A 15,029-nucleotide genomic window follows, 5' to 3' on the forward strand; every position below is an offset into this window, starting at 1 on the left:
TGTGGGACACAGCAAGAAATGAGAATAATCTGTAGAATAGGGGGCCAGGGGACTTGAATAGGCATTTTAGCTTAGTTCTGGATGTAAGTCGGGCAGTATTGAAGGGTTTTAGTTAGGGTAATGATAGGATCTTTCTGTTGTCTGTTTTCAATGATTTATCACCTACCTATCAAGTACTTCCTTTCTTGAAGGCAGCATAGATTTGAAGGTGAACTTGCTTTCAATTTTTTCTTGTTGCTTTGATTTATGTGTATATATACATAAATATACATACACATAAATATATATACATAAATATATGATATATATTAAAGTAAAAAGTATTTAGAAGAAAATTTAGACCACTTAAATATTTTTAGACGATTGTTAGACTTTATTTTCTTAAAAAAATGGACAACTTGCTTGTTCCACATTAATTTTATAGAAGTCTGAATTCATCTAATAAGTCTAATAAATAAGCCTAACATTTTAGATTTTTCAACCTTATTGATGATGCAGATGTCATGGAAAAGAATGGACTTTGTGATGATTTACTGATGTTTCCTCAATACATACCTTTTACAAACAGTTGTATGCCTTCATGTAAAGGGAACATATTATACTACCTCATATCTAGGGCTTACTCTCTCTTGCTCCTTATTCTTATTAAGTATCAGAATTGTCATCCTTCCAAAATTGAGAAAAAGTCATCCTCAAGGCATATTTAATGTCCACAGCTTAACCAAATACTACCACCCTTTTGTAAGCATTAGGTTGTGTAAATGTTAGGCTGAGTAATATAGATTAGAGAAGAGGAAGAAGATGAAAAGGTGAGAAAAATTCATGGAAGGGTGTCCAATTGTAAAGTAAAGAAGAAAGGTACTTGATATGAGGTGATCCTACTAATCTGGATGGTTACTGTTAGCCAGATGAAGTATTGGATGCTGTATTATATATACTATTAGGGTAGGGAAAGCCCCTACCTTCAATTTACAGAAAAAGTATATGCACTTTTAACTTTATGGTTCAAATCATCTATACCACATATATGTGTACCATACTATATACTGTATATGAAGAGCTTTCTTTATAACTATATAATTGAGTATATTATGGAAACTGTTCTATATTAGTTTTTAGAGTTGAGATTGTATTAGTCTAATAATTATCTTGTGTTTATTGAGGCCTGTAAAGCATTAGTGCTTTAAGCAACAAGAAACATTTAGGTGACTATGTTGTTTATTTTGATGTGTTATTTGCTTATACTTTCCTGAATTATGTAGATTTTTGTTTTATATAGGTTTTACTAATTTATATAATTTTACTAATTCAAATAATAAAAATGATTACTGAGTATATTAATACTTTAATTCAGATGTGAAAACATCAGATTAATTTATATTAGAGAAGATTTATACCACTCTTCCATTATATTTTATGCATTTATGGTTTTAAAATAACTAATTGTGTATGTGTTTAGGTGTGTTTAATTAGTGAAATCAGGACTGGCATATGTGGTTATGCAGGGTGTGCATTAGACAAGTCCAAAGGATGCTGTTTATGTAGACTGATATGTACACTGTGACAGCCTTAATAATTATGCTGATAAAATAGTTTTCAGTGTTGAAATTTAAATAATTGTCTCATTTAATTCAGGCACAGCCAGTTGGAGATTGTGATTTTAATATTCGTCTGCAGTGTATAGAAAGAGAAATAATAAGCCCTCGACATGAAAAAATGAAGACTGGGCTCATTGACAAAACACAGGAACCGTTTAGTGTCAGAAATAAGCCATTTTTTGACATCTATACGTCAAGAAAGGTAAAATTTTCTAATTAGTACTTACAGCGTGTCATAATTCAGCTTATAAGAGGAATATGAATGACATTTTACTGCCCAGTTGTCTTGATTTTTTTCAGAAATTATTTTAATTGAATATAACACTATTCTGGACAAATGTGCACTTCCCAAGTCTTCTCCAAAGTAAAATTCTCAGTGATGGAAATTTAAACTCGGTTACTTTCTTGTTTCTCATAATAGTTTTTAATTCATGGCTGTTGGTTTATGTTATCTTTTTTAAAAAGCTGTAAACAGTAAAGAATGATATAGTGTGAAAATCACCTGTTATGCTTTCTGAAGGTCACCTGTGGTTGGTACATACTACTCTTACTCAAAAAATTCATTTGTGTACACACACATATATTGAGAGTTTTCTTTTACTTCTTTCTGTTGTTTTGGCACTTAAAATGCATCATACTGAATCTTCTTGGATTGTTGTTTTTTCACCTAACAATGTGGTGTGGGAATATTTCCAGGTCATTGCTTAGAGGTTTGCCATGTTATTTTTTACCTGCTACATGGTATTTGACAGTAAAGATACACCATGAAATTACTATGTTTTGGAGAAGGGTGGCTATGATAGAATAATATATAGGAAGTATAGCAACATATGCAATTAGGTGTTTTAAACTCCTTTCTAGTATAATTCCACATGCTAGATGATGCAAGTTTTTGTTGTATTTTTACCTAATTCTGCTCAAGTCCACTTAATTTGGTATTAGCCCTTGGATATAATAATAGCAGTAATTCCAGCACTGCCCAGGGCCTGTCTTTTTTCCTGTCAAGGGATATAAAGTTATCATTCTATTTTTATTGATATTTGGTGTGGAACTATTGATTGACCACTCCTGCCATGATCTTCTCACGGTTCACTGCTTGCCTTTTGTGTCTGTTATGGCAGCAGGAATGTTATCAGGGTCTCTATTTCTGTGCCCTGCCCAATCTATAGGGTAAGGATAAGGTTGGCTAACACTTAACCTGGGCCATGTCATTGGTGAAAATTTGCTAACTGGAGCAGTAGTCTCTTACAGAAATACTTTTGAAGTTATAAATCAGTGTAAAAGTTGGGCAAAAGCCACATGGTTTTAGTTTGCATTGGTTTTGAAAAAAAAATTAACTTGACAGCTTATGCTGTTATAATTCAAGTTCAGCATTTAAGAAAATGTGTCTTAGATTGTATAGGTTTCTTGAGTCTGAATCAGTGCTACTTAGACATATTTGCAGTGGATGACTATTAGAAAACTGTTCTTTAGGGATATGAAATTGTTGGGTTGAACAGTTTTTCATGTAGTTTTCCACTAGAAAAACCTGTTCTTTTTTTTTTCTTTCTTTATGTAGCCCCTTTAAGAAGCATATTCTCTTTTTTAAAGGAATTTTGGTTGGAATTTTAACTATACTTCCCTCCCCACCATTTCCAGTTCTTACTGTTACTTTTTGTTCCCAGGAATACAGAAGGAAAGCTCATTTTGTAGCATGGTCTAAAGGATAAGAGTAGTAACACCAGGTATAGGATAGTAGGTACAGTAAACAGATTATTGCTGTAGAAATAATTATTTTTATCATTGCTAATGGCAATGGGTGAACTAGTGATATTATGAATGATAAAGCATTTGTCAGAGAAGTGTGTATCATTTTATGAGGAAAGTTTTTATGTGGTTTTAAACAAAATTTACAACTACAAAGAATGCATGTTTTTGCAGAACATAGAATATTTTTTCTGTATATTGTTAAAATCATGGTGATAACTTTGATTTTAGGACTTTATGTAGCTCTGTAAAAACCTACTCAATTTGTCATTTGATCTGTCAAGCCCAGTGAAAAGATCATGAGTTGTTCAGTTTTTAACTTTAATATACATAGTTACAATATAATATCCAAGGTAGTAAAAATAAGTAGCAGCTTCTCAAATTACAACTTATTTGTATTTACAGCTTGAGGACCAATTAAAAAAGAATTATTTGAATGATTAATATGGTTTACAAAATTGTAAAAATCATGCAGCAAAGTTTCTCTGAAGGTTTCCTATTCATTTATCACCTAAGAAGAATCACCATTGCCATTAGCATTTACTGTATCTGTCAGAATTTTCCTCTGCATATATAAGCAAATACATTTGTTAATATTCTTACCAACCTCATCCAAGAGATGACTCTTAACATACTGTTCTGTACTTTGCTTTTTCTACTTAATGTATTTTGAGTCCCTTTGCCCTATTGGTACTTTGAGGTTATCCCCTTTTCATTCTTTTTTTTTTTCCTCCCTCCCTCCCTCCCTCCCTCCCTTCCTTCCTTCCTTCCTTCCTTCCTAATTTTTTTTAACAGTTGCACAGATTTCCATCTTATTAGTGAACCATAATTTAACTATTCCATAGCTTAGACATTTGCGTTGTTTTTCCTCATTTGGTAGATTTTTGTTTCTTTGTTTTGCATAGGAATATTCCATTGTGTCTGCACTAATTATTGAAGAGACTATCCTTTTTCATTGAATTGTATTTGTACCTTTATGAAAAATAGGTTGTCATGTATGTTTGGGTCTTTTTCTAGATTTTGTTCTTTTCTCTTGTTTTTATTTGTCTGCCTTTACACTAGTACCACACTGTCTTGATTACTTTTCAAATTAAATCTTGAAATGAGATAGGATTAATCTTCCAATTTTATACTTCTTTTTTGAAGTTGTTTTGGCTATTCTAGGCCTCTACATTTTCCTATGAGTTTTAGAATAAGCTTGTCAGTATATACAAAATGGAAGCTGGGATTTGGACTGGAATTGCATTGATTGTAGAGATCAATTTAGGGAGAAGAATTGATACCCTAACAATGTTGAATTTTCCAATTCATCAACCTGGTATTTTCCTTTTATTTAGGTCTTTAATTTCTCTCAGCTATTTTTGTAGTTTTAAGGATCAGGTTTTACTCATCCTAGTTTTTTCAGATTGGTTTCATACTGTTTGATATATATAGCATTTAAAAAATTTCAGGGGCAGCCCTGGTGGCTCAGTGGTTTAGCACTGTCTGCAGCCCAGGGTGTGATCCTGGAGACCCGGGATTGAGTCCCACATCGGGCTCCCTGCATGGAGCCTGCTTCTCCCTCTGCCTGTGTCTCTGCTTCTCTCTCTCCTCTCTGTGTATTCTCATGAATAAATAAATAAAATCTTTAAAAAAAATAAAAAATTTCAATTTTTAATTTTTGATAATATATAGTAATACATTGATTTTTGTATATTGATTTTTTCTTACAGTCTTGTTAAATATCTTAAAATATTTTGTTACTGTTTGTAATAATTCTTCAGTTAATTTTCTTAGATTTTCTAGTTATTTAATCATATTAAGTATAAATAGAAATAGTTTTCTTTAGTTTTTTAGATTGCTTTTTGTAGATTTCATCAGATCTTTTTATGTAGACAAACATGTTGTCTGGAAAAAAGGGGGTACTTTTACTTTCCATTTCCAGTCTGTATATCTTTTTTTGCTCTTGCCTTTTTGCCCTGGCTAGAGCCTCTTATTTAATGTTGAATGGAAGTAGGGAGAGTGAACAAGCCATATTTGTTCCTTTTGTTTGGAGCAGGAAAAGTTTGTTTTTAACTATTAAGGGTGATGTTACCTGTAGGACTTTAGCAGATACCTTTTATACAAGATGAATTTTTAAATTTGAAAGCTGTTAATTTTCAAATACTGATTTTATACAATTCTCACTGTATATTTTGTTACTGTTTGTAATAATTCTTTAGTTGATTCTCTGGATTTTCTAGGTATTTAAGCATATTAAGTATAAATAGACATAGTTTTCCTCTTTAGACTTTTCATACATTAATTTTTTTCTCATCTGATTCAGTTATGCATGAATACAATTTTAAACTAGTGATAGTTATAGGGATCCTTGTTTTGTTTATGATTTGAGTAGGAATGCTTCTAGTGATTCTTCAAAGTATAATATATTGTCTTTGAGTCTGGAATCTATTTTATCAAGTTAAACAAGTGTCTGATTCTATTTTACTGAGTTGCTTTGCTTTTAAACAAGAATTAAGTATTCAGTGTTGTCAAGTGGCTTTTTATGTACTATGGGTAAAATATCATTATCTTTTTCTGTTAGATTTGTTTATCTCATGAATTAAATGAACATATTTCCTGATGTGATAAGCCCTAGTTAATCTTACTGTATTATTGTAAGTGTTTTTATTATAATTTCTTTAGAGCAGTTTTAGGTTCACGTTTTGTTTTGTTTTGTTTTTGTTTTTTTTTTTTTTGGTTTCGGGTTTTTGTTTATTATTGTTTGCTTATTTATTTATTTAGAAGATTTTATTTATTTATTCATGAGAGACATAGAGAGAGGCAGAGACACAGACAGACAGAGAAGCAGGCTCCACGCAGGGAGCCTGATGTGGGACTCGATCCTGGGACTCCAAGATCATGCCCTGGGCCAAAGGCATGCACTCAACTACTGAGCCACCCAGGTGTCCCCAGGTTTTTGTTTAAATCACCATTAGTGAACCTATGGTGTAATATTAGTTTCAGGTATAGAATTTAGTGATTCATCACTTACATACAACACCCAGTGCTCATTACAAGTGCTCTCCTTAATACCCATCACCTATTTTTATTCATTCATTTATTATTAAGATTATTTATTCATTCATTCATGAGAGACACAGAGAGAGAGAGAGGCAGAGACATACGCAGAGGAAGAAGCACTCTCCTTGCAGGGAGCCCGATGTGGGACTTCATCTCCCAACTCCGGGATCACACCCTGAGTCGAAGACAGATAGTCAACCGCTGAGCCACCCAGGCATCCCTACCCATCACCTATTTAACCAGTCCCCCTTACCACCTCCCCTCTGGCAACCCTCAGTTTGTTCTCTATAGTTAAGAGGCTATTTTCTGGTTTGCCTCTTGTTCCATGTTCATTTGTTTTGTTTCTTAAATGCCACATATGAGTGAAATCATGTGGTATTTGTCTTTCTCTGAATTACTTTGCTTAGGGTGATACTCTCTACCTCTATCCATGTAGTTGCAAGTGGCAAGATTTTATTCTTTTCATGGCTAATACTCATTTATATCTATATCTGTATATATATACACACAGAGACACACACTACGTCTTCTTCATCAGTTGATGGACATCTAGGGCGTTTCCATAATTGGGCTATTATAGATAATTCTGCTATAAGCATTGGGGTGCATATAACCTTTTAAGTCAATATTTTTGTATTATTTGGATAAATGCATAATAGTTCAATGGCTGGATCCTACGGTTGTTCTATTTTTAACTTTATTTTTTGGTATTTTTTTTATTGGCATTCGATTTGCCAACATATAGCATAACACTTGTTGATATGATCTATCCCGTTGATTATTTTATGAGTGTTGAACCAGCCTTGCATCCCAGGGATAAATCTCACTTGTTTAAGAAGAATAATCTTCTTAATGTACTGTTGGATCCTATTGGCTAGTATCCTGTTGAGAATTTCTGCATATGTGTTCATCAGGGATATTGGTCTGTAATTCTCCTTTTTGGTGGGGTCTTTGGTTTTGGAATTAAGGTGTTGCTGGCCTCATAGAACGAGTTTGGAAGTATTCCATCCCTTTCTATCTTTCGGAACAGCTTTAGTAGAATAGGTATAGTTTCTTCTTTAAACGTTTTATAGAATTCCCCTGGGAAGCCATCTGGCCCTGAACTTTTGTGTCTTGGAGGTTTTTGATAAGTGCTTCAATTTCCTCCCTGGTTATCATCCTGTTCAGGTTTTCTATTTCTTCCTGTTCCAGTTTTGGTAGTTTATGGTTTTCCAGAAATGCATCCATTTCTTCTAGATTTCCTAATTTATTGTTATATAGCTGCTTATAATATGTTTTTAAAATCATTTGTATTTCCTTGGTATTGATGGTGATCTCTCCTTTTTCATTTGTGATTTTATTAATTTGGGTCTTTTCTCTTTTGTTTTTAATAAGATGGGCTAATGGTTTATCTATCTTATTAATTCTTTCAAAGAACCAACTCCTGGTTTTGTTGATCTGTTCCATATTCTCTGGTCTCTATTTCATTGAGTTCTGCTCAAATCTTTATTAGCTCTCTTCTTCTGCTGGGTGGAGGTTTTATTTGCTGTTCCTTCTCCTGCTCCTTTAGGTGCCAGGTTAGCTTTTGTATTTGAGTTTTTTCCAGTTTTTTGAGGGATGCTTGTATTGCGATGTATTTCCCTCTCAGGACTGCTTTGGTTGTACCCCAAAGATTTTGAACGGTTGTATCTTCATTCTCATTAGTTTCCATGAATCTTTTTAATTCTTCTCTAATTTCCTGGTTGACCCTTTCATCTTTTAGCAGAATGGTCTTTAACCTCCACGTGTTTAATTTCTTCCAAATTTCTTCTTGTGATTTAGTTCAAGTTTCAAAGCATTATGGTCTGAAAAATATGCAGGGGACAATCCCAATCTTTGGTATCAGTTAAAACCTGATTTGTGACCCAGTGTGTGGTCTATTTTGGAGAAAGTTCCATGTGCACTTGAGAAGAATGTGTATTCAGTTGCGTTTGGATGTAAAGTTCTGTAAATATCTGTGAAATACATCTAGTCCAGTGTATCATTTAAAGCTCTTGTTTCTTTGGAGATGTTGTGCTTAGAAGATCTATCAATTGTAGAAAGCACCGTGTTCAAGTCTCCAAGTATAAGTGTATTATTATCTAAGTATGTCTTAACTTTGGTTATTAATTGATTGATATACTTGGCAGCTCCCACATTCAGGACATAAATATTCATGATTGTTAGGTTCTCTTGTTGCATATATCCTTTAAGTATGATATAGTGCCCCTCTTCATCTCTTACTACTATCTTTGGGATAAACTTTAATTTATCTGATATGAGGATGGCTACCCCTGCTTTCTTTTGAGGACCATTTGAATGATAAATGGTTCTCCAACCTTTTATTTTCAGGCTGTGGTGTCCTTCTGTCTTAAATGAGTCTCTTTGTAGACAGAAAATAGATGGGTCTTGCTTTTTTATCCAGTCTGAAACCCTGTGCCTTTTGATGGGATCATTAAACTCATTCACGTTCAGAGTTACTATTGAAAGATATGAACTTAATGTCGTCATAATATCTATTCAGTCCCTGTTTTTGTGGATTGTTTCTTTGGACTTCCTCTTTCTTTTACAGAGTCCTCCTTAATATTTCTTGCAGAGCTGGTTTGGTGGTCACATATTCTTTCAGTTTCTGCTTATCTTGGAAGCTCTTTATCTTTCCTTCTATTCTGATTGAGAGCCTTGCTGGATAAAGTATTCTTGGCTGCATGTTCTTCTCATTTAGGACCCTGAATATATCCTGCCAGCCCTTTCTGGCCTGCCAGGTCTCTATGGAGAGGTCTGCTGTTAATCTAATATTTCTCCCCATATAAGTTAGGGATCTCTTGTCTCTTGCTGGTTTAAGGATTTTCTCTTTATCTTTGAAATTTGCAAGTTTCACTATTAAATGTCAGGATTGAACGGTTTTTATTGATTTGGCGGGGGGACCTTTCTATCTCCTGGATTTGAATGCCTGTTTCCCTCCCCAAGTTAGGGAAGTTCTCAGCTATGATTTGTTCAAATACACTTTCTGGTCCTTTGTCCCTTTTGGTGCCCCCTGGAACCCCAGTTAAATTAGATTATTCCTTCTGAGGCTGTCATTTATTTCCCTTAACCTTTCCTCAGGATCTTTTAATTGTTTTTCTCTTTTTCTTCAGCTTCCTTCCTTGTCATCAGCTTGTCTTCTATGTCACTCACTCTTTCTTCTATTAACCCTCGTCGTTAGGACCTCCAGTTTGGATTGCATCTCATTTAATTGATTTTTTATTTTGGCCCGATTAGATCTAAATTCTGCAGTCATGAAGTCCCTTGAATCCTTTATGCTTTTTCCAGAGCCACCAGTGGCTTTATAATTGTGCTTCTGAATTGGCTTTCTGACATCGAATTGTAATCCAAATTCTGTAACTCTGTGGGAGAGAGGACTGTTTCTGATTCTTTTGTGGTGAGTTCTTTCTAGTCATTTTGCTCAGTGCAGAGTGGCTAAAACCAAGTTGTACTGGAAAAAGGAAGGAAAAAAAAAAGAAAAAAAGGGGGAGACAAAAGGAAACAACAAAAAACGGAAACGAAAAACAAAACAAAACAAAACAAAAGCTAACAAAAAAAACAAGGAGGGGTATCCTCTGATTCTATATACTGTAAGTCCCTCAACTTTCCCCGGAGCTTTTCAGTGCTGTTTGGTCAGGAACTTGCTCTTCCCCTGTCCTTCCAGCTGGTCTTCTGGGGGAGGGGCCTGCTGTGCTGATTCCCAGGTGTGTGCACCTGGGGGGAGCTGCCCTGCCCCCTGCCACATGCACAGTTCAGTGGGAGCTATTTATCCTATAAGGCCCCTGTTCCCTGGTGGCCCCGCTCAGTCCCAGGCACAAGGTGACACAGGGAGGAACAACAAGACTGGCGGCAGCCAGCTCTCCAGCTCTAGTGTCAGCTCCCGCAGTAACTACCGTAGTCTCCCAGTCCACACTGGCCTGGATGCTCGGGAAGTGGGGGGTGCTGATCTGCACAGCTCAGGGCCGCCCGGCAGCAGGAGCATCCTCGCAGTCCTGTGTCCTCCCAGCCTCCTCCTGTCCCTGGATAGAAGTGCGAACCCTTCTCACTGTAGCATTCCAGCTGTTCTCTCTTTAAATCTCAGGCTGAATTCGCAGGTTTTCAGGATGATTTGAAAGTTATTTAGGTAAGTTGGTGGGGACAGGTGACTTGAGACACTACTCTTCTGCCATCCTGCCCTGCCCCCTCAAATGCTTTTTCTGCATCTATTGAGAGGATTATATGGTTCTTTTCTTTTATTAATGTGGCATATTTATATTGATTGATTTGCAGATGTTGAACCACCCCTGTAGCCCAGGAATAAATCCCACTTGGTCGTGGTGAATAATCTTTTTTAATGTACCACTGGATCCAATTAGCTAGTATCTTGTTGAGAATTTTTGCATCCGTGTTCATCAGGGACATTTGCCTGTAATTCTCCTTTTCAGTGGGGTCTTTATCTGGTTTTGGAATTGAGGTAATACTGGCCTCATAGAATGAGTTTGGAAGTTTTCCTTCCATTTCTATTTTTTGGAACACTTTGAGAAAAATAGGTATTAACTTTTCTTTAAATGTTTGGTAGAATTCCCTTGGTAATCTGGCCCTGGACTTTTGTTTGTTGGGAGATTTTTGATTACAGATTCAATTTTTCTTGGTGGTTATTGATTTGTTCAAGTTTCCTGTTTCTTTTCAGTTTTGGTAGTTTATATGGTTCTAGGAATTTATCCATTTCTTCCAGATTGCCCAGTTTGTGTATAATTTTTCATAATATTCTCTTATAATCATTTGTATTTCTGTGCTGTTGGTTGTGATCTTTCCTTTCACGTTTGTGGTTTTGTTTCTTGGGATCCTTTTTAAAAAATTTTTATTTTTTTATTATTATTTTTTAATATAAATTTATTTTTTATTGGTGTTCAACTTGCCGACATATAGAATAACACCCAGTGCTCATCCCATCAAGTGTACCCCTCAGTGCCTGTCACCCAGTCACCCCCACCCCCCACTCACCTCCCCCTCCACCCCCCCTAGTTCGTTTCCCAGAGTTAGGAGTCTCTCATATTCTGTCTCCCTTTCTGATATTTCCCACTCATTTTTTCTCCTTTCCTCTTTATTCCCTTTCACTATTTTTTATATTCCCCAAATGAATGAGACCATATAATGTTTGTCCTTCTCTGACTTATTTCACTCAGCATAATACCCTCCAGTTCCATCCACGTTGAAGCAAATGGTGGGTATTTGTCGTTTCTAATGGCTGAGTAATATTATTGGGATCCTTTCTGTTATCTTTTTCATAATTTTGTCTAGGAGTTTATCAATTTTATTCTTTAAAGAACTAGCTCCTCGTGTCATTGATCTGTTCAACTGTCTTTTGTTTGTTTGTATATCATTATTTCTGCTTTGATCTTTATTATTTCCCCTTTTCTGCTAGCTTTAGACTTCATTTGTTCTTTTTTTAGCTTCTTTAGGTGTAAGGATTAGGTTGTGTGTTTGAGATTTTTCTTGCTGCTTGAAGTGGGCCTGTATTGCTATATACTTTTTATGACCATTTTTGCTACATCACAAATGTTTTAGACCATCATATTTTCATTTTTTCCATGTATTTTTAAATTTCTTCTTTAGTATCTCGGTTGATTCATTCATTCTTTAGTAGGATGTTCTTTGGTCTCCATGTATTTTTGGTCTTTCAAATTTTTTCTTGTGGTTGACTTCAAGTTTTATAGCATTGTCGGAAAATATGCAAAGTATGATTTCTTTTTGTGCTTGTTGATGCCTGATTTGTGACCTGGCATGTGATCTTTTCCAGAGAATGTTCCATGTGCACTCAAAGAGAATGTATATTCTGCTACTTTAGGATGAAATGTTCTGAATATATCTGTTAAATCCATCTGGTTCAGTGTGTTTCCTCGTTGATTTTCTGCTTAGATGATCTGTCCATTTTAAGTGGGGGTGTTAAAGTCCCCTACTATTACTGTATTTTTATCAGTAAGTTCCTTTATGTTTATATTAATTGTTTTATATATTTGGGTGCTCTCACGTTGGGGGGCATAAATATTTACAACTGTTAGATCTTCTTGTTGGATAGACCCCTTTATTATGATGTAGTGGCCTTCTTGATCTCTTGTTACAGTGTTTGGTTTAAAATCTGGTTTGTCTGATACAAGTATTGCTACTTGGCTTTTCTTGACATCCATTTGCATGGTAAATATTTCTTCATCCCCTCATTGTCAATCTAGAGGTGTTTTTAAGGTCAAAATGAGTCTCCTATAGGCAGCATATAGATGGGTATTTTTTTTTAATCCATCTGCCTATGTTGTTTGATTGCAGCATTTAGTATATTTACATTCAGAGTAATTATTGGTAGATATGAATTTAATGCTTAATTTTATTACTTGTTTTGTCATTTCTGGAGATTTTCTTTCTTCCTCTCTAGTCTTTGTTGATTTTGGTTTTTCTTTCCACTCAAAGTATCTCCTTTAATATTTCTTGCAGGGCTGGTTTTGTGGTCACAAACTTCTTAGTTTTTGTTTGTCTGGGAAACGTTTTATTTCTCCTTCTATTCTGAATGACAGTCTTGCTCGATAGAGTATTCTTGGCTGAATATTTTAACCATTTAGCACATTGAATGTATCATGCCACTCTCTTCTTGCCTGTCAGGTTTCTGTGGATAGACTTGCTGCTAACCCTATGTGTCTTCCTTTGTAAGTTAGGAGCTTCTTTTGTCTTACTGCTTTTAGTTTTTTTTTTTTTAATCTCTACATTTGGTAGTTTAACTACAATATATCTTGGTGTTAGCCTGCTTTTGTTGTTTTTGATGGGAGTTCTCTGTGCCTCCTGGATTTGGATGTCAGTTTCCTTCCCCAGATTAGGGAAGTTGTCACCTATAATTTCCTCAAGTAAATGTTTTGCCCCTTTCCCCTCTGTCTCCTGCTGGGACTCTTTCATATTATTAATGTTATTAAGTTTATGAAGTTGCTGAGTTTCCTGTCAACATTGATCCAATATTTTTCTTCCCCCCTTCTTTTCAGCTTCATTATTTCCCATAATTTAATCTTTTGTATCACATATTTGTTCCTCTGCTTCTTCTACTCTTGTGGTCATTACATTCAGTGCGTTTCAAGTCTTGTTTATTGCATTTTTCATTCTGGCATGACTAGTTTTTAGGTCTTTTATCTCTGTGGTAAAAACCCCCCTGGTGTCTTTTATGCTTTTTTCAAGTCCAGCTATTACCCTTATGATTGTTGCTTTAAATTCTGGATCACGAATATTACTTATATCTGTTTCAGTTAGATCCCAGACTGTGACCTTCTCTTGTTCTTTCTTTTGAGATGAATTCATCTGTCTTGGCATTTTGTTGTTGTCATCATCATCTTTTTTTTTTTATATTTTATTTATTTATTCATGAGAGACACACAGAGAGAGGGAGAGACATAGGCAGAGGGAGAAGTAGGCTCCATGCAGGGAGCCTGGTGTGGGATTGATCCTGGAACTCTGGGATCACGCCCTAAGCCAAAAGCAGATGCTCAATTGGTGAGCCACCCAGGTGTCCCTAGGTCTGTGTCTTCTTTAGTGTGTTAGGAAATCTGGTTATGTTTCTTGCCCCCAAGGGTAATGGCTTTATGAAGAAGAGGTCATATACTGTCCGGGGCCTGGTGCTTCAGGAAGTGTCTCTGGTGTATGCTGTGTGCACTCTGCTGCTGTATCTTGCCTGCTCTTTCCTGTGGCTAGTCCTCTACAGAGTTTTTCCTTGCCTGAAGTATGGAATATTTGGACCTTGGCCATACGGTGGTAAGTTTTTTAACTAGGTGTGCTCTGGTCTGTTTATTAAAAGAGACCTGATGCTATAGTCAGTAGTCATGGGATTTGTGCTGGTCTCCTGGGGGAGGGGCCTGATGCACTGGTCCTCAGGCATACTTGCCCAAGTAAAGCTGCACTAGCTAACTGCAGGGGGTGGGGCCTGGTGTAAGCTGTTTAAGCTGCCATTGTTGGCTGTGCTGCTTACTGGTTAGTTTATGCTGAGAGGCCTGGGGAGGTTATGCTAAGGGGATGGTGAAGGAAAATGGTACTTGCTCATCTCCTAGATATACTCCAAGAAGGAGGAACCATCTCTCTCGTGCATCCCAGGGGATCTTCAGGTTTCGCCATCTGCTCCTGGGCTATCTGCCCTCTTTTCCATAGGACCATTGCAGCACCCACTGGTCTCCACACCAGCACTGCCACAGGTCTCTAAATCTCTATTTTTGGAGCCCTGCTGGTTGTAAAAACTCAGAAAAATCAGCCCCTCATGTTTTCCCAGTTACTGGCTTTGGGAAAATGTTTTCCTTGTGCAATTTTCTGTGTGTATTCTCCCTCTTCCTCCCTCCCTCCCGTCCTCTCTCCTTCCTTCCCTCACTTTCTCTCTTCCCCTATTTTCCTCCCCTTTCTGGACCTCGGCTCATTCCCTTACACAGCATCTGTGATCTGTTTTTTCCCAAACCGTATCTCCACACCTCCGCCTTCCATGATGTGGCCTCTTCTGTCCCTCTAGTTGTGCAGTGTGTTCCTTTAGTCCTCAGATCGATTTCTTGGGTGTTTAGAATGATTTAATATTTATCTAACTGATTGGGGGAGGAGGCAAGCTTAGGTCCTCCTACTACTGTGCCATCTTAGGTC

The 15,029-nt window shown here is 36.2% G+C and overlaps 1 protein-coding gene across 5 annotated transcripts in view; it reads left to right on the plus strand.

Moving 5' to 3' along the window:
* Nucleotides 1–15,029, plus strand: part of RNGTT (RNA guanylyltransferase and 5'-phosphatase) — a 362,293-nt gene that overhangs the window by 133,743 nt on the left and 213,521 nt on the right. For all 5 annotated transcript variants that reach the window (XR_012033880.1, XM_072832087.1, XM_072832088.1 and 2 more), the window contains exon 11: nt 1,636–1,800. Coding sequence is in view for 4 of the 5 variants with exons in the window: in XM_072832087.1 (XP_072688188.1) it covers nt 1,636–1,800 (165 nt within the window). In the remaining variant the exon portion in view is untranslated. The remainder of the gene's footprint in view (nt 1–1,635; nt 1,801–15,029) is intronic.

The sequence above is a fragment of the Canis lupus genome, chromosome 7, assembly GCF_048164855.1.
Source record: "Canis lupus baileyi chromosome 7, mCanLup2.hap1, whole genome shotgun sequence".
Lineage (NCBI taxonomy): Eukaryota > Metazoa > Chordata > Mammalia > Carnivora > Canidae > Canis > Canis lupus.